We start from the raw sequence: 26,568 nt of genomic DNA on the forward strand, positions 1-26,568 counted from the left end.
GACAGCAGATATGTTTCCAACGTAACAGGCATCCATACCTTGATAATTCGATCACCCGTCTGAACTCCAGCCCGCATGGCTGCTCCATCTAAGGCAAAAAAAGACCATGATTTACTACACCATTTCCACTTCCAGTAATTTCCTAAGTATCCGGGGAACTGTAGGCAGCCCTATACAAAACCCTGTGCCCCAACCCAGCTTCCCTTCCCCCCAGAACCCAGGTAAGCAGAGTACAATCTCAGGACTCTCTAGACTTCAAGAGTTATGGCTTCATCCTGAAGACAACACATCTTGACCACAATCCCACCATTTACAAAAAGAGAGCTCGTTAACTTTCCCCCTGGTACGGGATGTGAAACAACTTTGTTCAGTTCAGACCCTGTAGAGAGGCCCCCTGCCACAGCTGTATCTACCTTGCCCTCGAGGAAAACTTCCAAAGTCCTCCTCTCATTTCCTTTTGCTTGGATGGAAGCCTTCCGGCTGGCACGTTTCAGCAGACTGTCTTACCTTCTTTGACTGACTGCACGAAGACTGGATTGTCTCCGCTGACTGTCAGCCCAAATCCATTTTCATCCCGCTGAATAACAACGCAGCGCTGAACAAGACCTGCAGAAGAAAGGTTGGGGACAGGGCAGGAGAGACAGAGGAGGGGGGCAAAAAAAATACAGAGACACAAACTAGGCATCAGTCCAAAACCGTATCCTACCAGATCATCACAGAGCACTGAATGAAACTTCTAGGAAAAGACGGGGGAGGGCGGGAATATCAGAGATATGAAGAAAGCATCAGTCCAGAAACAGACACAAATGTCAAGGAAGGTCAAGCTTATTGCTTTGGTTATATCAAGCAGAGATGTACAACAGAGATTCAGACAGCTCAGGCACATCAGACAACGTTCAAGATAAAAGCTGGTCTTGAAGGAAAAGCAGCCATGAACATGAACTGCTAAGGACAACTGCCCTCTCCCCACAAAATAATCTGATTTCCTGGCACTTGCCATAGTATGCCCAGTACTGGACAGTCCCCTTTCCACTCCCAACTGTGCCAAGCAAGATTGCCCCCACAACAATTTAAAATCACCACAAATAGCACACGCTCAGAGCACAGGATCAGAACTGAACCGCCACACTTCTCTGGAAACAAACCAGCCTCGTGGCCCTTTTTCAGCTCGGGTAAGAGGACATTTCACAGAGCCAGGGCTGCAGGAGTAAAACACAAGCCATGACTGTTTTGTTCTTCAAGCCCAGCCAAACCCCAGGAAGTCCCAAATTCTCCTGTTCATCCTTTGACAGACCGTGATACCGAGGGCGAGATGCCTTATGTCATCAAGCTAGAGAAATGGAAGCACTACAGCCGAGCTAAAAATACAGCTGCCAAGACAAATTAGTTTATTTTGTACAGCGCTTTGAAGTACCAAAATGCTCCTAACCAATCCCTTGAGCTATCCCCTATCATTAGTTAACATATTAACTAACAGCAACCAGCAGCTTAGTGCATCAGACTGCATGTTCTCTGGGGAAGGGAAGGTATTTCCATGAGGTCTGTACAACGTGTAGCACACCATGGGACTTTGGACACTTGCTGCAATATGAACAAGAAACACGCTGTAAAGTCCTTTATAAACTGTGATCAAGGGCCGTGCTTTTCAATCATCCATCCATTTGTCATCTTACAAAGCAACAGGCAAAATTCCTCCACGGGCATGCAAGGTGGACATGGAGCTTCTTCACTGTAACCTTCAGTGACTTAATTTGTAGATATTTCTGGTGAGGGCAGCGGCAAGGCAGCAGCCCACAGGTCCACAAAGAACCTGCTCGAATAAGACCATACCTGTCTGGAATATGATTTTAAAGAGTGGCTGTGGGACATGCAAGAAATTCTGGGCCTGACCCCAGGCTTATCTCACTTCTGGACTAGCGCAGCTCTGCAGAAGTGAAGGAGAGCTGAGAACATCATCATCCCTGGGGTCTCTGAGGACACTGCACGCTGCACTCCAGCCCTCTGGGCACAGCATCATCTCGCAGCAGAGTCCCTCTCCTTCCCAAACTTAACGCACTCGTTTTCCTCAGCCATGTGCTTGGAGCGGATGGACTGGACCAAAACTGAGGGTGGCCATGGCCAAAGAAGGCATCCTCACCTTCACAGCCTCATTTACTGCAGGGGAAAAGCATGCCTCCTTTCCTCGCCTCCTGCCTTTCTACATGACCAAGCTTCTCTAAGCCTCGCTTCAGAAAAACGATGCCCCGGGGCGGGGTGTGGGAAACCGAACACATGCTATTTCATTAAAAAAACGCTCATTTTAAATGCTGCTGCCAGATGTACAGGTTTTCAGTAAGGCCTCAGCTAATCTTTCTACTAATAAGAACCTTCCTGGTTTAAAGGCACAGAACAGGCCTGACTGCATTAACCCTTTATTCCCCACATCGTTTAATTCCTCTTCCAGATTCAGCAGTGCAGAAGAGTGATGCATCTGTGAGTTTTCTCCTCTGTTGAACCTGGCAGCATGGGAGGGCGGGCTAATACATGCCAGTAAATAGAGTGCAGATAGTGCTATTTACACTCCACGCTGCTCAAAAGGTGGCACATGCAGTTAGATTCCTCACATCTCACCGTGCAATCTGGTTTTTGCTTTCTCTTTAATTTTACAGAACAAGCCAATCTGACAAGGGGCAGAGGAGTCCAACAAGTACCAAAGGGCTCAGAAACTGTTTGCCACTAACTCTTCCAACACCACGTAAGTTAATCAAGTGCATGCTTCTTGGAGATCTCCCCATCAGGCTGGCTGTGAATGATCTTAACAGAACTGGGGTCATCACCAGGGATCTGGGTTTTCCATTTCCCATGGAAAAAAAAAATAAAAAAAAATGTGGATTTCCACTTTTAACCAAGAAAAAATGTGGATTTTTCATTTTAACAGAGAAACACACAGATTTTCCACTTTTGCAAAGAGCTCTCAGCAGGCTGGCACAGCTGGAGCCCACAAGGGGTTGGGGGGAGCAGGAGGAAGATGGTCAGGCAGGGGTGCCGTGTGTGTGTGTGTACGCTCACACATGCACATGGCCGCCAGGCAGCCTGGGGAGCAGCTCTCACAGGTAAGTCTGGCAGAGGGAGGAAGGGGGATTGAGGCCCCCATAGGGAGGGAGTTGGGCAGGGCTGGGGCTGAGGCTGCTGCCCAGCCTGGGTGGTGTGGGGAATGGGGCCCAGGGCCATGAGCAACTATATAGGGCCTGGCCAGGGAGCAGGATGAGGCTGCGGGCGGCTTGTCTGGCAGGGGGCAGAGAGGGCAGGGCTGGCTCCCCACCGCTGCATGCACTCTGGGGAGGGTGGGGAGACGGGACAGGGGGGGCACGTGCCCCTCAGATTTGCGCACAGGGCAGGCTACCTGCTGTGGGCTTAGGCTCCTCACCTGGCTGCACTCCCCCTGGGGTCTTCGTGGCCCAGCAGCAAGGCCCAAGAACAGCAGGGCAGAATGAGGCAGGGTTGGGAAGCTCCTTCTGCTGCAAACCCTGCACTGCCCCAGCGAGGTGTCACCTACCTATCCAGCAGCAAGGGGGGTGGCGGCGCAGAGTTGTGCCCCTCGCTGCTGCTGGGCAGGCAGGGGATGCCTCACAAAGGTGGTGCGGGGCTCCCAGTGGCGACACCGAGCTCCCCTGCCCAGCCCTGTTCTGCCCCGCCATGCCAGGTCCCACCTGCTGGGCTATGCAGACCCCAGGGGGTGGGGAGCATCAGGGTGGAAGGGGGGGCAGGAGCCAGGCTCCAAGCTCTGCTCCGTTGCAGCAGCTGCCGCCTCCCGCAAGCAGCAGCCACGGCTCAGGCACTGCCACAGGTAGCATGAGGCTGCAGACCTGTGTCCCTGGCCCCATAGCCCTGGCAGCTGGGAGCCTCCCTCCAGCAGGGTTGGGGTGGTGGGGAGGCTGTGGGTGGTGAGTGAGGGGCCTGGACCTGCACCCTGATTTGTTAAGGGGGCAGGGGGAAGCTCTGATTTTCCATGATAAAAAACACAAAATCATATACCAAAATATACAGGTATTTAGAATTTATTATAGTGATTGAGGCACAGGTAGGCTTCCGAATTGCTTTCAAATTGTAAATATATCAACAAAACACTGTGTTCAATTGATTCCCTAGATTCTGGATACCCCAGCTACCTGATAGCAACGCCATGTTTGCTGGGAATAAGAGACCCAATTACCATGATATTTCTTTGTGGACTTACTGGACCCTTTCTTTGAAGAACCTGACACAAACCATCGACCCAATATAGTAATTTTTGCCTGCAACAGGGAGTGGGGAACAGCAGCAAGACTCTACTGCAGTTTCTCTCTCTCACCAGGGAAAGAGTTTCAAAACACAGACCACCACTGACATTCTTTAAATAAGTTACATTACACACAATCAAGCTAGAAAAGAACACACTTCAGTTCTCTTCTTCAACTTGCATTTCTGTTTTTATATCACTGAGATCAGGCCCTGAGTAATCCCTCATTTCACCCCCAGCTTTGAACAGCTGGAGAACCATCAGCGAGCAGTCTCACAAAAAGCCACGAGCCACTTGAGTGCAACAAGACAAGATGCCGCCACATTTTCAGTGAGCTGTTCTAGCGTCATGACTTGCTGTCGCCAGCGCACACACCACCAGCGTGGACATGTTGCAAAGATGCATTAGAAGATAGTTAGCAGGAGCTTTCGATCAGGTCTCTTGTCTCTAGAGATGTCATTCAAATCCTGCGTGTTTCTATTTCCAAAAAGAGGAGTCCATACCCAAAGCGATACCTTAAGGCTCCCAGCTTTGGAAATCCCACCTTGCAAACTCCATCCTTCCAGCTGAGGGCCCGGTCAGATCACGGTGCAATGAAGAACATTTCTGCATGAGAGAATGCCTTACATCCCCTGACAAGGAATACTGTCCCCACAGCAGAGACAGACTTAATGATGCTTACTGTATTTCATTTTATATTACAGAGCCTAATGGGTGTTTTAAAGGTTTGGGTTATTTTTTTAAGCAACTAATTTAGAGAAGGAAAAAAAGCCCTCATCTCCATTACATGCAGAAAAAGACTATTGTGCTCTTGGCCTGAAGCCATACCATATCACAGAGACTGTTATGTATTTTAGTTAAGCAGGTTTGGGCTTGGTCAGTACTAGGAAGGGAGAATTCCAAGGAAATCTTAGACACCAATTATTCAACAGTTACCCTTTACCCCCCTCTGAGTCATTACTGACCCAATACTCAAGCACGGTTGTAGGGAACCCTGCCTTTTGTAGGACAGGAAAAATAATCAAGGTCCTAACCTTTCATGTTCATTGATTCCACGGTACTTGTAAGGGTGTTGACCCCAGTCAGTTTGGACAAATGTATTCTGAGCTTCTCTATAGTTCCAGCTGAAGAGCTTTTTTGCTCCCTTCCTACATATTATTAGGCCTGTGAAAGACTGTCGGAGCATCACAACTAAGTCAGAGAGTCACACAGAGAAAGTACTTGGGTGTCTTTAACTTATTTCTTTGGTCCCTTCTAAAGCTGAATGGGAATTTTCTGTTGCAATGATTTTGTGATGGAGCATGCACACTCAAAGCTGTTCGCAGGGAAGTCTGCATTTTGCTAGAAGACTCTTCCTCCATCAGGGACACAGAAATAAAATCCTTTTCAAGTCAGTTCTGTCCAAATCGAAATATTTCATTTTTCCATGCTGCCCTGAACATTTAGCATTCATTCAGCCAAACATACAACTGCATTTGCTGTCAGTCATTACAAGTCCCCAGAAGACCACCTTAGAGGCAGCCTGATGCATCGGAGGAAAAGCACAAACCACAGCTCACCTAATGCAACACACCTTTCCCTCTGGGGAGCTGCAAGGGGCCTCATGCATCTCATGACTCAATATTAAGGGAGAAGTGGTCCAAGCAGGGAGCCTGGCCCATACGAAAAAATGGGACAAGATAGTTCCTGACATACACCTTCCCATGGAGAGCTACACCTCAATGGGCAATGCAATTCAACAGCCAACTGACTTGAGACCAAGCATTTTGGGGTCAGTTCCAGTTTGAGAACAAAGTGATTCATTCCAAGGGGGGTTTCCAGAATTTCTTTTTAAAATTTTTACTCAAATTATTCAGAATTTGGTTCAGCAAAAGTTCAGTAATTTCCAACTGTTCCATGGTCAGATAAGAATAAATGTTGAAATGTCAGAATTTCCCCCGGGGTAGAAATTCAGTATTGTGGCCAGTTCTTGCCAACATATTTAGGTTCTCCTTGGCAAATGACCTGATGACCAGCACTCCTCAAACCTTTCCATTAGATGGGAAATGAAACGAGTCCTCAAATGCAAAGGGATAAATTACTATTGGAAGTCAGCAAACAGCACTGAAGGCGGCTTTCAAAGTTAATTTTGGTGTCCTTGCTATACAAAGACATGGAATAAAAGATTATTAGATAGAAACAACACTTTCTAGGGAAGCAACACATGCCCCTTCAGTGTGGCCAAGTGCCATTTGCACTCTAAGCCATAAGGACAACGATGAGGTCAGTCCACAGAGACCTTTCAAAGCCCAATGACTGGAAAGATGGTGACTATGGCAGGAAGCAACAATGCAGAGAAGGGGTATGCAAGAAGAGAGAACAAAGGAGCTAGAGCACTAGGGAGGTATCAACAGGGAAAAAATCTGAAATCTAAAAATGAAACCAAAAGCCACTTTGATCCCATCTATGAGAACAAGGGAATCAATTCTCAGAATTCACTGCACATCACGACCTAGCATTAAATGTAAAAGGAAATGCATTTTGAAGACAGCGTTACAGAAAAGGCCTTGAAAGATCCCCAAGCTTTCAGCCATAAAACAAGTGCAACTGGCAGTAATGACTCATACCAAGATCCCGGCTACTAAATTTTAGTCTGAAACCCATTTAAAGGGATGAAGCTGCCTTCTGTAGAAAACAGGCATCCAACACATGCAACAAAAGGCTCAACTGCATCATCATACAATGGTACTGAACAATGTTGTGTCACAATCCTCAGACTACACTGGCAATCGTTTATGATCATCTTCACTAAACACGGACCTATAAGAGAAGGGCGGTTGCTTTTCTGAAAGATGTCAAACTCGTTTCATGCTAGAGAGCCTACAATTAACTTCAAGACATTACAGTGGGGTTGCCTGCCAAGCTCTGTAGTCAACCAGTAATAGCGTCACTCAAGGGCTTTTGGCTTATTGCTCTTCCGAAGTGGGATTTCAAGAGCTCTGAAGAACAAACACACATCTGAAAGCCACACCTCATTTTTCTGTTGCCATTCAAGACATTTCTGTTACTCATCTCCTAATGGCAAGCCAAAGATCGAGTCAAAAACTAGTCAAAAACTAGTCACCAGCAAGAAAAAAAGTATAAGTTCACTATTTCTACTTGTAGGCTCTTAAATAGTTTGGTCCCGTCCAAAGCAAACAGCGGCCTTCTCCACGCATACCACAGGGCTAGGAAAAAGCTAGGGGGAGAGCGAGAACACAGGATGAGGTCTAACCCAAAGGCCATCAGAAAGGAAGGAGGAGTGGAAACTGGGCGCTTTGCTCCTGCACACAGAGCATCTGCAGGAAACTTTGGGGGAAGTAGAGACTTGTGGTAGGAAGTCACGTTTCTTTATACATCCATGAAAAGCCAGGACAATGTACTGTAAGGGACGAGTATAAACACAGATACATTCCATGAGGAATATTGAACATTTCCTGTAGTCGACATGGAGTAGTCTGCCTGCTGCTCTTCCAGTCTGCAACAGCAAAGCAGACTTAGGCACAAAGGAGTGGAGGCCCAAGGCTGGGATTTGGCCAGCACAGCTGCAAGGTCACCAACGAGCCAGGACTTGCCGTTGAGAAGCCGTGGCTAACTCCAGACTGGCGAAAGACTCAACATTAGATTGTCAGAAGCAACAATATAAAATGCTGATGCAAGATCTTCAGGCAAGGAACTTCTTGGTTCCTTCCTTCTGGATGCAGCAGACAGGCCCAGAGCTGCAGCTGATCAAGGCCCTCCCAAAGCTCCTCAGGAGACAGCCTGATGATTTAGGGAATGCGTCCACAGCAAATTGCAACTTCTGCTTTTTTGAAATAGGATTATTTCAATTTTCACTGCAGAGTGGAAAACCCATTTCTGTAGCAGACACAGAAAATTGCAGAGGACTCACCTACTCTACCAAGGCTCTGCCCGTATAGCAATACTGGAGTTTTTTCTGCAGAAATTGTACCTTGATGGGAGGTGTTGCTGGCATAGCTATGCCAGCTAGAGTTACTTTTAAAAATGTTTTTAAACACTCTTACCTAACAGAGCCCTGGCAGCAAACCTCAATATAGATCTAGCCTGAAGCCAAAATGGGGACATAAACACTGGTTAGTTCTAATCAAGTTGTTCCTCTACCCACTGGGCTGCAGAAGGGAAAAAAGTCCCCGTGGAAGAAATGAAAAAGCAGGCATCACTGATGGAAAAAGTGGCAAGGGAGCTGGGCCTTTGGCTACAACAAAAAAAGACACAGCTGGTGAAGCGGGGACAGAAAGGGGCTCCTGAAAGCAGGGACAGAAAGCAGCTTCCCTCACAAAGACTACCAGGAGAGATGAGGCTACAGAAAGGGAGGGGAGGGGATTGCATTTAGGCTTTTCTGCTGTGTTTTGTTTTGCCTGTATCTGAAAGTCTCCTGAACTGTCTAACAGTAAAGCAAATTAAGGACTGGGGGTGTTTAAGAAGTGTGCCTTCCTTTATCTGCTGCATGACCCCAAAAAGCTGAGCTATAAAATGGTGCCTACATCACTGGGGCTTCAGGGAGAATGCCCGAAGGAACCAAGACTGCTTGAAAATGCAAAGCCCTAGGCCTGGGGCCTAGAGAAACTGAACTGCAGAGTCCCAAGACCAAGGAAGAGTTTTACACGGGGAGTCCTCCTGTGCCAGGTCCTCAGATCCAGAGACAATTATCTGGACCTTGCATAGACCCAGCTGGATTGGAAGCACATGGGTCCAAACAGTCTTAAGACTGTCCCATAGGCAAGACGCTGCCTGGTCTACAACTGAACGATCACGTACCTACCCAGGAGGACTCTCATCAGCCTTGTGGATCGGAGGCAGATGCCAGTGAGAACAGAGCCTGGCTCCTGGCTTCTTTGAAGTTCAATTAAGAAACAACAAGCTAGGCGCAGACTAAAGGGGGTCAACAGGCAAAGGAGGAAAGGGTGAGCAAACTCAGGCTATATTTGATACAAAACGTTTTCTATCATGGCTCAGCCTGAAGGTGCATGTAGGCTTTTCTTAGCTGTTATGGGCCAAGCTCCACTGGCCTAAGAGGACTCACAAAACAAGGAGGTAAAGCCTAATGCGTGTTCCAGGGAAGCTACTACTTTTACAAAGCACAAGGTGCCTGGTTTCATTAAAACTGTATATACATCCTAAAACGCAGCTCAACACAAACTGCAGGAGCCTACCATAACACAGAGGATTCAAATGGAAACATTTCTCCAGGTTAGGGACCTTAAACAGGACTGATATGAGAAACTCTGCCCGTGATGCCAAAAGCGAATTGCTGAGACAAACATCTCGCAGTGAAAGCAAGACGCAGCAAGAAACCCTAAAAAATCCAGCTGGAGTTAAACATGTTGGTGTGCTGCCCTGAGGATCCGGTGGCAGAAATTCTCCAAAAACAGCGGTCACAAAACTTTCCCAGCTGGGAACAGAAGACAGGAGAACATGGCAGACAGCCTAGGCTTGCCACACACGGGTTAGTATCCAGCAGCTACAAGCTTATACATTTAAGCCACATAAAACCCAAGCGCCCGTCTCCCTGCTGCAAAGCACACCATGCAGAGCAGGTGAAGGGCAAAGGCCTCGGTGCACAGACAGGAAGCATGGAGCAGACTGTGAAAAGGACAAGGCTGCAGTGGCTGCTTTAGCTTACCATACGTCTCGGATCTACTCTCCTCCGAGCTAGACTTTGTCTTCTTGGAGGAGCTATCTGCATGAGAGCAGGAGAGAAGGAGAAAGAGAGATATAGAAAATATGGAGACCAAACATGAGGGGAAAAAAAAACTTCATTATAGAAAAAACAAAACAAAACCCAGAATGATTTATGTGATCGGGTTAAATCGTGCAAGACACAAATAAGGCATGAACACCACGCAAGTGGGAGCACTTGGAGTAAGGTGTGAACACAGGTAACACTAGACAGGAAGGGCCCGTCGCAGAGTACTAAATGCAACAGGTTCTCTCCAATGAGCTACGGAAACTGCTCAAAATAACAGTGTTGTGAGTGAACACACCCCAAAACACCTATTGCCACAATAAACAGACTTTGCATAAGTAAGACTGCACAATGCTCTGAATCCACCTTCCCCAAAGGCAGATGTTTTATGGAGGCTGCAACAGAGTCCATCTACCAGACTAGACACCAACCAACGTTGGAGCAGGCCGACAGCCCTCACCCAAGAGGAAGGCATTTCCAGGATCCTGAGAACTTTCCCCCTCCCCAAAAGAGTTTGCTTTCAAACACTGCTTCTTGAACCAGCAGTTCAAGATGCTGCGACCTTCTCCCAACTCAACCCAAATCAAAGCATGTAATCTCCCCCACCCCTAAAAGCAAAGAAGACGGAGATAAACATTACATTTAGCCTCTCCCTCCCTCTCCCAGTGTATTTTTTTTTAAATGCACTTTAAAAGTCCATTTTAAAATAATCTGTTCTTTGCACAAGGGAGGAACCATGCAGCTACTGGTAGAAGTGTTGCAACAGTACGATTTGCAACGTCAGCTTGATCTGCTCTGTACAAGAACACGTCCTACAAGGTCTACAACCCTCAGATTCAATTCTCCTCTGTCCTACTGTCCCCAAAGGAATTAGAGGGCTCAACAGTGGAATTCACAAGCATGAGAAGCACACGCACTGCTTGGGCCAGGAGGCTCCCAGGACAGCCTGGCAGACAGGTCTGTGAACACACGTAACAGTCACTGGGTTAGTTGTTTAGGAGGATGAGGAGGAAGACTCTGCATGCAGCCTAAAACAAGAGACAGCAAGAGACTCTGGAGCTGACAAAGATAGTCCAAAGCTTCATGGAAGGTACAGAAAGAAAAAAAAAGAAAAAGGAAAAATGTACATGTCCAGGAATACTATATTTTTAAAGTTAAGCGCTTGAAAGGGTAGATTCATCCCAGAGAGTGCAGGGAGGGGTCAAATCCAATGACGTTTGAAGCAAGTCACTGCTCAAGACCCACAGGACTTTACATATCCCCTTTTGCTTCACTGAGTTAGGAAAGACCAACTCTAACCTACAACAGTCAGCAGGCTAGAGGTGATATCTTTTATTAGATCAACTAGACCTACAATATTCACTTATGGAAAACTTGGGACACGTTTTGTTTCTGAACTCTATTTCTAACACCACTGGTTTAAATCTATCTTTTGCCCAGCTGACGGCCATCTTGCTAAAAAAACCCAAAACATTAAGCAAAATCAAGTTGTTCACATTCACTGAGATGTCCCAGTGTGTCAGAAAGCTCGTGCGAGTACTGAATAGCACCTGAATGCTGCCCTTCTTAAAGTGTCAGAACCCATCTACTCCCCCTCTGCCCTACAATCCTTCAAATACTAGAGCTGAATTATGTTTTGAGGGCTTTACCTGTAGGATCAAAGTCGTGCGCACTGATGCAGCGTTCAACCTTCTGCTTCTTGTCGGCTGGAGACTCTCTGCTCAGAATGCTGCCATGCCTGTGTCCAACAAAAGCAATCAATTTGGGATTGCATCAGGGTAAAAGAATCAGTTAGATCTGAAACTTTGTTACAAAAAGCGGGTAACTGTATCAGAGAAGCTAACATCCCACCCACCTTTGCAAACACTCAAAGCAATTAAGCTCTTTCTTATGATCCAAGCTGTTGCCAAATTTCACTTTAAAAATGAATTAAAGTTACAAAGGGGTAAAGGAAAACACCCCCTCCCCCCAAAAAACATCAAAAGCTCCCTAAAAAAAAATCTCTAAGATCTTCACTTTAAAATAAAAACAAAAATGTTGGAGCAAATATTTAAGAGCCTGTATAACAAGTACCAACCTACAGTCACTTCCTATGACCATCTCAAATCCTGAATGACACCAGCTGCTGTGCTTTGCTGACATGCAAAGCAGTAACACTATATCATCTATGGTGGGTATGTCGATAATTATATTTTGAGCTAACTGTCCTGATCTAGGCATTTCACGGCCCTCACTCAGCAATACACACCGATTCCTAATCTATTTTTAAGTAGTTTACAACATTAAAAAGTATCAGCTTGCAGTACAGGTGAGCAGGCAAACTCCAGTTTCTTACCTTGTAGGTTTTTTGAGGGGAAACCTGAAAAAGAAAAGAAAACAATGTTTAGTGAAACACATTTTACTTTTGATGCTTTTATTCTAAGAAAGAATAAGACTATGTTGCCCTTGTGTAGCACCTTTCACAAAGATCCCCGAATCCTCTGCATTTCCGCTTCAACATAACAAATCCTCTTGAGCTGATCATCAGCCTCATTTTACAGTTCAGTAAACTGAGCTAAAGGTCTGTACAACTTATCCCAGGTCTCCCAGTATGCCAGCAGCAAAACCAGAAGTAGAAGTCTTGAATCGGTATCAGAACGCCAGTGGTCTCAGCGCTAGAGCACTGGCTCTCAACCTTTTTGGATTCAAGGCACCCCTCCATAAAACTTTTGCAATCTGAATGGCATCCAATTTCAAAAAATGAATTTATTACAGTGCTTACTGCTTTACACAGGGGCTGAGCAGCAGGGGTGGGGGATCGTCCAGGCAGGGACAAGCCTAAGCTTGGCTCATCTCCTCACACTTCGTGGCACCCCAAAAGAACCCGGGGGCACCCCAGAGTGCCCCAGCATGCCTGGGCAAGAATCACTGCATTCGAGCACAAGACCTCCCAGCTCACCCCCTCTCAAAGCGGGGAACAAGTGTTCAATACCAAGTAAAGCCAAGGGATGGGAATCAAAGAGACAGAGCTTCTGCTCCTTAAACATCTGGCTCTAAAGCTTCACCATCTGCAAAATGGGGCTCACGTTCCCTTATACCTTTAAAGTCTTAGTAGGCAAAATGCATTACTATTTGCCAAGTGCTTCTAAAGCCCTGGCTGGAAAGCAATACACAGTGATATCTTGGGAGGAACAGAAAACTTCAGACACATTTTTGTCCCAGTTTTTTTTTCCCCACACAGCTGTTACTTGGGCCACCTCAGATTATTAGGACTGAAAGATTAGAGAGAACACATTTTCCTCTCTACTTTCCCAGTTTGTTTACTACCGGCAGCTTCTCCTGTTTATCTGGGTTTTCACACAGCAGCAACCGAAAGGGGAAAAAAAAGACTAAATTAAAAACAGGAAAGTATAAAGTAAAACACCACAAACACTGGCAGGGCCTAACACTACTTTTAACTCTTTCTTAATCCAATTTTTGAACTGGATAGGCTCAAAAAAAAAAAAAAAAAGAGGTTGGCATATAGTCTCACATGACAAATTCAGGTTGAAAAAGCTTCTTTTATTTATTTTTTTTTTTAAAGCACAGGACAGTCTGGAGACTCCCATTTCCAACCACACACACACACCACGCACGGTCCAGGGTTTTCTGGCACAGCAGCATACCCAAGATGACTATTTACACGGATCTCTGTTTCACCTGCCATATACTTTGCAAAAGTTTCAGAAGTATGGGACAACAGGGCCCCAAGTTAAAACAAGTTGTGGGAAACTGTGTAGGAAAGGCATGTTTTTATGAACCATTTCAATTGTTTTTAAAAATCAAAGAAACCCCCCAAATCCCACTCTCTGGCCTGACTTAAAGCATTCTGCCATCATTCTGGGACATGGAAAAACCCAAGTGAAACATTAGAAGCAAAAATGAAGCTGCCTCTTCCTGCTGGTTTTGTTTGGTGGGCTTCTTGTTTTGCATTTCTTTAGTGGCTGACAAACAAGAGGCAGTTAAGCTTTAATAAATACAAACTTATGCAACACTGTTCTGGTTTGCCTTCCCATAAATGAGCTTGTTGACTTCAGGGTTTTCCTTCAGCTAATTAAGGTTCTTAAGCGCATGCTTAATTTTAAGCACACAGATAGTTTCACTGGGGGGGAAACCCCCAAAAGATGGAATTATTACTGCGCTGAAGAGTTAAGCGAGTGTTTAAGTATCTCGCTGAACCGGAGCCAAAGTCTCAGAACAGTCCTTGCATGACAAGCGATGATTATCTTCATTTTAGGGATGGCATTTCGGCAGAGACTGCCAGTCGCCAACTGGGCCTGCTCAGGCTGGCAGGGCTGAAAGCAGCTCCGAGCTGAAAAGAAATCCCATCCTGGGACGGCACAGGCGCAGCACTTACGCCCGCCAGGCTCTGCCTCTTTCCTGCATCAAAACTCCCCTCTCCAGAACAATGCCGCCTGCGTCAAGAGGTGCGCGGCTCCACGAGGATTCTGGGATCGATTCCCGGAAGCAGCTTCCCAGCTGCTGGCTTCAAGCCAGTTTCCAGAGTTTCTTCCCCCCCTTCCAAAGAGGGAGGAGAATAGCGGAGGGAAGCTGGGCAGGCAGCAGGTCAGGATCACAGCAAATCCCCTCCCAGGCCTGCGCATACTCAGTGCGATCGCTGGAAGCAGCAAGATGAAGGGACTTGCAGGTTCTTTCTTTCCTGCAGTGTAAAAGCACTGCAATTCTACCTCCAGTTGCTCAGTTTTACTTCAAAGGCTTTGGGTAAAACCTGGCAAAACAGTGCCGGGGATGGGGGAGAGAGAGCTTGGCTTTTGTTCAGCTGCATTCGAGCTGGAGCAGTGATAATCTCCCTCAAAGAAAAATGCGCAGCCCGGAAGTAATTCCAGCTCACTGAAAGAATCTCAGAAATCAGAGATGGAAAAAAGACATGTTCAGCTAAGACCATAACTATGTCCTTAATGTTCCTACTTGCTAGGCTGTGGGGGTGCATCCGAGATAGAAGAAGTTTCTCATCTAGCCCCGCCGAGGTTATTTGGGTAAATGCAATCTCTTTTATTAGATCAACCGAATTGTTGGAAAATTTGTTCTTTGCAAGCTTTCAGGCACGCTGTTTGCAATCCTGGCAAGTTGTTCGTCGTAGGCTTTTGGGCACAGGCGCCCTCCTTCATCTAGCCCCACACACTCCCATTGCAAATACCTCCTTGCATTTCTGGTTTGCTCAGGATACCCTTTAGTGCCTAAATGCCAAACTTGCTTGTATTTGGCAGAAACAGGCACAGGATAAGATACTGGATAAGTGCCACATTAAAAGCAGCAGGACCCAGAATTACACTGTCTGAGCAGCCATGGGTTAGATTCAGAGGGTCCAATTTCACTGTAGAAGTAACAGGCAGCAATGCATCAGAGAGAACGGAAGGACAAAACATCACCAGGGAACCTGGTTTTCTCTGATTTAAAAAAAAAAAATGTACAACTTTCAGTTAAAAAAAAACAAAACCAAATCCACATTTTTCCATAATTAAAATGAAACACCGCTATATATAGATATATTTATATATAGACATATAAAAATCTATATTTTAAAAAATCCCCAATTTTCAGTTAAAATAAAAAAGTAACCTCAAATCCACATTTTTCCATGATTTAACTCATAGAACCATAGAAAGGAGGACTGGAAGGAACCTATAAAATCATCAAGTCTGGTCCCCTGACATGTGCAGAAGGTAATTGGGCTCAAACAGGCTCAACAAGGTATTTGTCCAGCCTCCTCTTAAAAACCACCAGAGATGGCGACTGCACCACCGCTGCTGGAAGTGGATTCCAGATTCTAGTTACCTGTACAAAAAAGAATGAAACACTTACACACACACCTCTATATAGATATATCTATCTATATACATCTAAATAGATAGATGGGGGGGTGTTAGTGGTGTTTTATTTAAATCATGGGAAAATGTGGATTTGGGGTTACTTTTTTATTTTTTAACCAAACATTGGGGATTTTTTTAAATGAGAAAAAAAACAGGATCCCTGAACATCACAAGGCTGAGTATAGATCTTTTTGAAGTTGTAAGTAAATCCTTATTTCTCTGCCAGGTGCCTGCCACAGCCTGTGGACATTCAGTAAGCGTTCATATGCTTCATTCAGTTTTTATTTGCAGTTCAACCTTAATTTCGCAGAAGTACTGCTGAAACCTCATCTTTAACCCGCCCCGCTACACCCAACCAATACAGCATGTTACATATTTATTTCAATTACTATTGCAAACACCCTACAAGCTGTAGCTACAGCAGGGTGCGGTTAACAGCTGGGGAGGCAGCTCCAAATCAAGCTGGCAAGTTAAGGCTGTGTGATAAAAGCCTGGTAGACATTTTGTCTGATAAGTAATGCACATCAGCACATTTTCAAACTAGTTGTTCCACTCTCTCTTCAACTCCCAAATACCAAGAGCAATAGTAAGAGCCAAGTCAAATTTCATTTTAAAAGTACTTAAATCACTTTGACATCAAATGACAGGCTATTAAAAGTAGGCCTGTTTTGGCCGTAAATATGTTAAGCAAAAGAAATTAAGTGACGAGTGAACTGAACAGAATATGCTAAACTTGTAATATTACAAGAGACTGAAAATTACACTGGCCTGATGTGTGCTACACACCATTCTGTGCTGGATTACTGCCCAAAAAGCACCTCTAAGCTAAAAGGAAAAAAAAAAAAAGATAGCTTTAGAAATCAAATGCATCAAGACACACCAAGACTAGGAAGAATTCCCAGCTTTCCACCAGTACAAAGCATTCCTTTCTAACCCCAGAGGCTGGAAATATATCCGACCATAAATAGCATATTATTCAGCTAACTGTGTTGGTTTTTCTTCTTCATATTACAATCTTATTAGAATTCAATTGTCTGTCATCTCAGAAATTCAAAGAGAAAAACACCTGGATTCAAATGTGCATCCCAACCTTGGAAACACTTATGCATTTGCTTAACTATCATCCCATTGACCTTGGTGGACCTACCGATGCACTTTAAATTAAACCGGCGCAGAATTTTTTTCCGGATCAAGGCTTAAATAGCTATAACCAGCACTAACTAACTAATACTGTGAAACTGGCTCAAAAAGAAACAGCTGAGAACGACTTGCTTGGCAGAGGTGATCTGTAATGAGGAGACAAACAGCAGTGCAGGAAACTTTATGACTACTTTATTGGAGTTATTTAGATCACACGGCAACTTGCTGCGGACAACTCCACCTGCAGAATTTTACATCTGACATCAGAAATCCTCCTATCTTACTTCTCCATAAAGGCTGAATAAGATGAAGAAGTGTTTTGCTCTAAGAAAGGGCTATTTAAAATGGCACTCCCTTATTCGGCAGGAGGCTACCACCAAGCGCCCTCGCTCCAGAATGGGCTGGGGCGGGTATTTGTCATCAGCTCCCGACACCAAGTGACAAAAAGCAACAGTGACATTTTCTACTGCGTTTTCTCCCAGATCTGTGGGAAAGAACCACAAATGCAGATTTCGCTGAGGAAGCAAGCTTGGCCATATCTGACACCTCCGACAAATCCACACGCCAGCCTGCGCAATCTTTATCACCAATGAAAATAAACAAAGCAGAAATGACAAAGCTTCCATCTCGGGTGTGAGAAAGACCAGCTTTTCTTATAAATTCAAGGCATTTGACCTGCGTCTCCAAGGGACGGAGAACACGGATGCTTGCAATACCAAGGCAGGTGCTTTTCAAATCAGAACTCTACTTTAAAAAGAAAAAAAAAAAAAAAAACACAAAAAAAAACTTTTGCTCTGTTCTCACATTTTACTCAAAAAATTCAGAGGGCTATTTGTTATCTGGGTTTCAAAGCCCCAGGAATGGGGAGCTTATGGGACAGTACTGACACGACCTAAACTACAGCAGCACCAAAGTGATCTTAATACCACGTTAAAGGCAGTTTTCTGTCACACTAGAATTGAGTAAAGCATGTTCTGCAGAGGAGGATCGCCGAGTAGGAAGAACTGATAAGACAGCAAATGACAGGCAGGCGGACAGACAGAAACACAGATGCAGCGAGTGGCCAGCTATTAGCACTCAAGAGAGGAAGCAGGAGGAAGTCTGGTCATCGTGCTACCCGCAAACTGCAGCAGTGACGTGGCAGCTCTCCAGGTGTCTTCCACTAGATCCCAGTGCAGCAACCAGTGGCATCTCAGGACTTACCCATTTTACAGAGCGGTTTCCTAGGCAGCATCAGCTTTCCCACCAAAATTATATGCTGTGCCCAAACCTGTGGGAACCATGAAGTCCTCCCCTGAACAAAACCTGCATAACACTCAAAGACGCAGGGTTATAAATTAAAGATGGGGGGCAGGGGCAACAGGGACTATTCCCAGCTAACATCCAGATCTCAGACTGGAAGCAAGGAGCCAGCAAAACTGAGCCGGGCGATTTAAAAAAAAAATAAAAAAAAATCCTGTTATTTTAGTCGGAGTCCAGGGCAGCAGCCGCAGCTGACACAGTGACTCATGGAAGAATCGTTCGCGGCATTATTAGCTTTAGATTACTGGCAGCTCTGTGAACGGACCTAGTCTCTGCCTTCAAAATGGGAACATAAGAAACCTAATGACAGAGCCAGTCTGGCTATTTCCCCTTGTGCTGACTGCACACAACCCTCCACCATATAAATATCCCCATCAACTTCAGCTGGAGCTTTGGCCCACCAGAAAACGCTGATATAGCCTCTATTCCGTTTAATTTTTTTTTTTGGTCGCACCCACCGTCTGCTTAATCTATTAATATTTCTGTTGCAAACTGTAGGAGTATTTCAACGCTACAGGGCTTGGGTGACATATGTAACTCTTGTTTTCATTAAAAAAAAAAAAAATAGGCAGTAGCTGTGATAATCCATCAATGCATTTTCTCAGAGTTATTAGGACTAGTCTCCAACTTGAGAAGGAATGAAAAAAAATCAGCAGAATCACTCACAGGCAAGAGGAAATAAATGCAATGTTTGATGGTGCACCAGAGGCATGGCATTCCCAAACTCCCCCAGGGAAAGTCTTGACACTTTCAGAGCTGGGGGAGCTGTTAGCTCTGAAACCTGGAAGGGCTTTCGAAAAGAAGAGGGCTGCCAGCAGCTTCAGGAGTGCGGTGACACTGCCCCACTGGTGATGAGGAGTTCAATGCAGCACAGTCAGGCCACAGACTCTGGCAAGCTTTTATCCATGCAGCTGCCGGGAGACTGGGGGTAGGAGGTAAAGAAGAGAAAACCACGAGCAAGGAAAAACAGAAGAAGAAAAAAGGGGAAATGACAGCACTTTTCAACAAATGCATACTCTGGGCCTTGGTTTCTGCACCCAGGGCAATAATTGATGCAGGTGGGAAACTAGGTTTAACAAGCTTTGGGAAATATCCTGGTGTTAGGAAGATGAATTCAGCTCCACAAAGAAGCTTGCAGCTAGGCCACTGAACTGAGTGAATAGAGAGGGACGGGCTTTGAGGATTTGAAAATCAAAATACTAGATGACCTCCTGAGGTCCCTTCCAACCCTCATTTTCCATGATTTCTATGAAAACACCAGTGACTGCAGTTGTGTCCCCAATCTTGTCCCTGGCTCAGGGGTGAGAGTTAGTATTTCCCTGAGAACAGAAAGGGTTAAGAAAGGGGAGGGGGAAAGCATTTCTGGTGAAGTCCCACGTACAGTTCAGCCATTCAGTCCCAGCCCCGGCAAGTGCCTCAGCTCCCTTCCATGACACAAGCACTTGGAAAAATCCAAGAGCTGATGTCAGGGCTTTTCAAGGAGAAAGAACTGCATTTACAGAGCAGGCAAGGAAGGAGGGCTTCCCCAGCAGCTCTCCTCAATGTGGCCTTTGTGCTGCTCTGCTGCTGAAGCCAGGACCCTGCAAGAGCTTTCAGTCACCGCACAATTTCTGCACAGGCCAGCATTTTCAGCACTGAGGACTGTTCTGCCACTACAGCCTGACCCCCAAGGTTTAGGATCATAGGAAACTAGGGCCGGCAGGGACCTCATAAGGTCACCCAGTCAAGCCCCCTGCTCAAGACAGGATCATCCCGACTAAGCCAGCTCGGCCAAGTGTCTGTCCAACCTGATCTTGAACATATCAAGTGGAGATTCCACAATTTCTCTAGGTGGCCTCTTCCAAAGCTTGGCCACCTTCACACAGTCAGAAGTTCCTCTTCATCTCCAACCTAAGACTTCCTCTGCCGCACCTTGAGGCCTTTGTGCTTAGTCCTGTCCCCTATGGCCACAGAGAAAAGCCTATCTCCATTCCTTGTAATCGCTTTTCAGGAACCCGAAGGCTGTTATCAAGCACCCCAGTCTTCTCCTCTCCGGACTAAATAACCCTAATTTTTTCAGCCTTTCCTCATAAGTCTTGCTTCTGAGATTCCTCATCATTTTGGTCACTTTGTACTGGGTTTTCTCACATCTTTCCACATCCTTTTTGGAAGTCAGAGGCACAAAATTGGACACACTACTCCAGATGAAGCCTCACCAGTGCTGAACCGAGTGGCAGAATCACTTCTCTTCACATTCCTGTTAAGACAACCCAGTAGGTTGGCTTGGTTCTTTGTGGGGGTTTTTAGAGATAGATCGACAGACAGACAGACAGACAGACAGACAGACAGATCAAGAGTGCACCGCTGGCTCATATTCAGCTTATGATCTACTGACACCTCCAGATCCATCTCTGCACAATTGCAGCCTAGCCAGTCATTCCCCAGTCTGGGTTTGTGCATGGACTTCCTCCATCCTGGTGCAGGACTTTGCATGTGTCCTTGCTAAATCTCATCTGCTTGATTGCAAAGCATTTTCCCGCTCTATCCAGGTCATCCTGGATCTTAGCCCTACCTTTGAGAAGACAAGCAACATCACCCAACTTGATGTCATCCACAAATCTGCTAGATCCCATTGCAACCCAACTTCCTTCTCAAGGCCAGGCTGCTCCATGTTCTGAGTTTCCAAGCCAGTTTATTTTACTCTTTGTTTTGTTTCTGTGGCGACAGCTTTGCTTGTGTAAAATAACCAAGTGTGCAAACAACAAAAACCTGTGGTCTTGAGAAAGGCAACCCAGGCTTTGTGCTTCTCTCTCAGGATCACAGCCTTACTGTTAACTCTCTTTGCGTCTCCACCCTCACTTATTGCTCCCAGCCCTCCAGCCAGGCAGGTTACAAAGCGTTGCCTATCTGCAGCTAGTGTTTCAGCCCCTGAAGGCTGTACCTCCTTACACCCATCACCCAAATCAGGAACAAAGATGCTGAATAACACCAGACCAAGGACCGAACCCTGCAGAACCCCACTTGACACTTCCTCCGAACTAGGCATCGAGCCATTGCTGACTACTTGCTGAGCATGACGATCCAACCAGCTACGTATCCACATCGCATTACTTTCGTCTAGTCTGTATTTCCTTAGCTAGTAGATGAGAATGTCATGGAAGACGGAAGCAAAAGCCTTTCTAAAAGTCAAGGCATGTTGCATCCACTCCCCCCAACTCCAAAGTCTGTCACCTTATCGTGGAAGGAAATCAGGTTGATTAGACATGACTTGCTCTTAGTGAATCCATGCTGGCTGCTCCCCAATCACCTTCTCCTCTGGATGCATCACATCAGATTCCTTAAGGACCTGCTTTGTGATCTTTCCAGGTAGAGAGGTGAGGCTGACTGGTAATTGCCCAGATCCTCCTTCTTCCCCTTCTTAAAGATGGGTGCCAGGTCTGCCTTCTCCCAATCGTCTGGGACCTCACCTGACCTCCACAAGTTCTTAAAAGAGGATTGCTGTTAGCTCTGACATGACCGCAGCCAATTCCTTCAGTACGCTAGAGTGCATCTCACCCTGCCCTGCCCACTTCAAAGCATCTAGCTTCTCCAAGTAATCCCTAACCTGTTCTTCTACTATTCTAGGCTGTTCTTTGTCTCCTTCCCCATCTTCTTTACCAAGTGCACTCATCTGGTAGCTGCCACTACTGGTGAAAATGAAAGTGAAAAAGGCATTAAATAAGGTGGCCTTCTTTGCATTATCTGCAACTAGATTGCCTTCTGCATTCCTTAAACGACCTACCATTTTCTTTGGTCTTTCTCTTACTTTTGCCATTCTTGTAAACTCCCTTGTTATTACCTTTTATGTCCCTTGTCAGCTGCATCTCACCTGATGTGCTCTTCCTAATTTTTTCTCTGCACACCCCTGCAATACTTGTATACGCTTCCCTAGTACTATCAACAAGTTTCCACTTTTTTTTTTTTTTTTTTTTTTTTTACAGGAGTGGCTTTTGAGTTTCAATCTCCTGTTTAGCTATGCTGGCCTCCTGTTGCAAGCAAAGATAGCTTGCTCCTGTGCCCTTAAAAGGGCCTCCTTAAAGTACAGCCAGCTCTCCTGGATTCCCTTTCGCCTCGGATTTGCCTCTCAGGGGATCCTGCCCACCAATTCCCCGAGTTTGTTAAAGTCTGTTTTTTAGAAGCACCACAGTTTCCGCACGCACTGGTCTTGAAGTTAGTCCTTTCCCAGCACAAAGGACAGCTATTGTCAAGCATCTCTTGGACTGGGTAGGAAGAGCCAAGCCAACCAGAACTACCAATAAAGAGGCTGCAATGAAGCAAACTGCTCTGTTTCCCACTCAGCTGCTCCTTTTACAAAGAACCTGACGATCTGAAGAACTAAACAACAGCATCTAGATCACCAAGGAAAACGCTGCATCAGAATCCCTCCATCCATGCTGAACCTGCCCTAAATCAGAGGGTCCCAAACAGGGGCCACCGAGCACTTGCTATTGGCTGTCAAGGGCTGATGGGTCAAAAGTTACCGCTTCATTTTGTTCCCAGCTGTGAAGGAGAGCAAGTGGGAGGGGAAGAGGAAGCAAATTAAAGTGGGACAATCAATTATTTGCAAAATGGACAAATAGAAATACCATCTTACCATGACTTTATACAGAAAAAAAACAACTGTTGTAGATAGGGATTTCTGGTTACTGTGAGCTGGAGGTAAAAACGTCCACAGCACTCACCACTGTGTTACATATTAAATAGGTGAGCTAAGAAAGTCAAGCCTTTTGATTTCAGGTGTCAGGGCTATTCCAGCTTTGGTATATTGTAGACAGAGCTTCTGAGGTTGCAAAGTTTATATATGCACTTGGTGGTAGTACCTGGCTTGCTCCTACCGGGAAAGCAGTAAAGGAAACCTTTTTCCATTTTCATGTTGTCTTGACAACCTTAGTGTCTGCTCATTGGGAAAAAAACCAAGATCTCTCTCAAGAGCACAACTGATGCCTTTTGTTGCCTTTTTCCCCTTCAGAAGCCATTAATTTAAAAAAAAAGTTTCAAATCCCTCTGATCTCAGACCACTCTGCTGTACAAAAACCACATAAAGCAACCAGATTTCTTAAGCAGACAGGGAGTGGCAGTCAAAATTAACCTACCTCCCTCCACTGAGCTAATTACTGTGGAAATTAAATGTTTGCTTTGCCTGCCAATAATTGCAATACAAAGCTGGCTGAATGGAAACACCCCTCCGAGCCTGCACAACCACCCCACGCTCCACTACCATTCCACCTACTCCACGGCTGGAAAAAGCTTCGACTCAGACGCCCATGAAAATCAAAGCAAAGGAGGCAAGAACAAACACAGCGTGCCAAACAATTTTATTCTGCTAAACCAACCATAGGAAACCGAAAGCATCTCGTCTCCACAGGACATGCTAGTCCCACACACGCAGGGGGGCTTGGGATTCAGTCATGTTGCCCCAGCATGTCATGCAGATTTTGAGTTTCATCAGATCATTATTAATGACTCCTCATACTTGTGGCTGTTGTGAGCCAGTGGCCAGACAAGTGCGAAGACAGCCCTTGAAACAGCAAATGACAGTGCTCAGGAGGAGGAACGCTGGATTGCATGAGAAGTGTTTCAAAAGTCAAATTGCTAGGATGCTGTCTCCAGTCATCTAGCTTTGTTGTTGCAATTGTGCGTACAAAGGTAAGGGGCAGATTTGAGCCCTGTGGAAAGTCTGGCTCAAAGAACAAGCTTTGAAGTGCATACAGGTGCAAGTGCAGCTCCGAGGCACAGCAGCACCACGTGGGAGGCATCCATCACAAACCGTCCTACGTGAAAGTTCCCGCTAGACAATAGTTTCTCAGCAGACCTACTATGTCTTGCATTCGAAAGCTTGTCTAACTATCCTAGCTACACAGTCGGTCCAAGCAAAGATATCACCCTAAAAACCCTTGCCTCTTAGCAGGCACACTAAAGGTCAGTCTGGAAGCACCAAATCCTGCCCCCGCTGACTACACTGGAGTTTTCCAATGGATTTCACTGGAAGTAAGATTAGGCTACAGGTGTTACACTGATTCTGTAGCTGAAGAAAACTTGCCAACATATCAGACTTGCATCTCCTTCACTTTTCCTATATTTACACAGTATTTCCTATTCCCGTTCCCCTTTCCTATATTTAAACAAGCCATTTTTTTCCTTGAGGTTTTCTCCAAATGATATTTATATACTTTCCTTTTTTTTTTAATGCAACTTTTTAGTTTTAAAAGAAAAAAAAAAGCTATATTCGGTTCTTCCTCCTCAGAGACCATAAACACTGATCGAAGCCAACTACAATTTAGTGCAATATTTTGACTAAGAGGTTCCTTTGGTGAGGGAATTCTAACACCGATATTATAAATAACTCAGTGACACCTTAATCCACGCAGCCCTATTTTAAGACCAAAGGAACCATTAGATCATCTCATCTGACCTCCCGTCTAACGGAGACTGTAGCATTTCATCCTGCTATGTCTGAAGTGAGCCAAAGAGCTGGGCTCTAAATAAAGCATCTCTTTTAGAAAAGTCTTAGTTTGAAAACCTAAGAGATGGCCAATCTCTGTCCTTCCTTAATGATTTGATTTCTCACAGCTGTAAATCTACGTTACTGGTTTCGAAGCCCGATGCTAGTACGGCGGTGTTGGCCGATTCCAGACCTACCCCCATCCAGCCAGGCGCTTGGGCAAGCAGAAGGCACACACTTAATTGTGTGCACACAACTAAGTCTGCGTCGCTCGCATGGAGCTGCGCCTCGCTTCTCAAATCACATCCCCACTGTTTAAGCACAAAGATACTCACCCTCGTGACCTTTGTGAGGCTCTTAATGTTTGCCCAGCACAATAACTAATTTGCAGCTGAACACATCCAAAACCAACCAAAGGCAAAATGCTCTTAGTGGCCCCAGTTCACAGCGGGAAAAATAATTAAAACATATCTTGCTCCACCAGAAGCACTGGGAACATAGACAGGTCATGGAAATCATTACCATAAAAGCTGCCTAACCTACAGGACAGGCGTTAACACTTGAGTGCTACCCACCGTGTCCATCGTGGCTGTTTATCACTGGTAGTGTATTGATGCTCTGAAGTTTGTTACTGCAGACGCAAACATTGAGGGGAATAGGAGTTTGCTGGTCTTAGACCTGCCATGCGAGATCTAACAAAACACATGAAACGACCGCCTCTTCTTTTTGAGAAATGCAATTAACACAACTATCCCAAATAGTTTGCATTCTGGTATATGATCACAAGACAGGTTGGGTGGACTCCCTAGTTCTGGCAAAGCGAGACAACGTAGAATAAAAGAAATAATAAATTATGCTTATGTTGGAAAGCTGCCTTCAACCTTAACTGCAGAGACCAGTGACTCTTCCTGATATCTTATGCTTACGCAGTGCCTACCAAGCCAAAGGCAGCCAAACAAACCAACGTGTTGTGCAAACCTCTACACACCCAGCACTGAAATGGAGGGCTGAGCTGGAAGGAGGGCAGGAGGCAAACTCTGGTTGCACAGCACGCTGCATGAGAAATGTGGATTGTCTTTTTTTTTTTTAACCCCCCCAACATGGCTTGCTTGGTTCATCCTCCCCTCAATTTGTTCTGAAAGAGGTCGCAGGCCTGAATTCAGGAAAGACCATGGCAACGGGCTACTAGATCAAACATGGGTTCAGCTCACTGTCTTCTGCTGGGAAAAAGGGGAAGAGAGGGAGACAAACAGAGTTCAGTAGAGAAGCCACAATCTTCACATCAGACTTGGGCATCTCCAGAATAGCACGCAAGGGCAAATCTATCACAACCAATAGTTGTACAAATGCTCTCCTTCCCTATGGACTTTCCTGTGAAATCATCACACACACACACACACAAATACTGGTGAGTAATGAAGCAGCTGCTGAGAACAATAAAATATCTCAACATGTGTGTTGGCAACTTGGAGATGAACCCAACCCCCCTGGAAACCCTGGTGTCTACATCAGGCTGCTTCTGCCCTACACCTTCAAAGCACATCAGCCCCACAGTACATGCTCCACACTAAAGGCCTCAAGCTCTGACAATGAGCAGGATTAATGCTCAGTTCACACACAGAGCTCTTCATGGCAGGGCAGGCCAAAGCAGCGCCTATCCGGGAAAGACCTTCTAGGCACAAAGGGCAAGGCCTTCTTTGGAGCACGATATTCCCAAAGAAAAGGCAACAGTTTGTGTTTCACGCCACCTTCACAACTGCTCCCGACCTCCATGCACTGACAGACACCATTGCAAAGGGAGGAGCCTCCGCTTGCTGACACAGTGCACAAATGG

At 45.7% G+C, this 26,568-nt stretch overlaps 1 protein-coding gene across 2 annotated transcripts in view; it reads right to left on the reverse strand.

Moving 5' to 3' along the window:
• The window catches only part of ARHGEF12 (Rho guanine nucleotide exchange factor 12), an 88,855-nt gene that overhangs the window by 38,640 nt on the left and 23,647 nt on the right, over positions 1-26,568 (reverse strand). The window contains exons 2-6 of one of the 2 annotated variants that reach the window (XM_059719665.1): positions 12,319-12,342; positions 11,633-11,721; positions 9,921-9,977; positions 508-606; positions 39-88 (exon numbers count right to left, since the gene is read on the reverse strand). In XM_059719665.1, the coding sequence (XP_059575648.1) occupies positions 39-88; positions 508-606; positions 9,921-9,977; positions 11,633-11,721; positions 12,319-12,342 (319 nt within the window). The remainder of the gene's footprint in view (positions 1-38; positions 89-507; positions 607-9,920; positions 9,978-11,632; positions 11,722-12,318; positions 12,343-26,568) is intronic. The other variant, XM_059719666.1, reaches the window with a different exon arrangement.

The sequence above is a fragment of the Alligator mississippiensis genome, chromosome 16 (genome assembly GCF_030867095.1).
Source record: "Alligator mississippiensis isolate rAllMis1 chromosome 16, rAllMis1, whole genome shotgun sequence".
NCBI classification, from domain to species: Eukaryota; Metazoa; Chordata; order Crocodylia; family Alligatoridae; genus Alligator; species Alligator mississippiensis.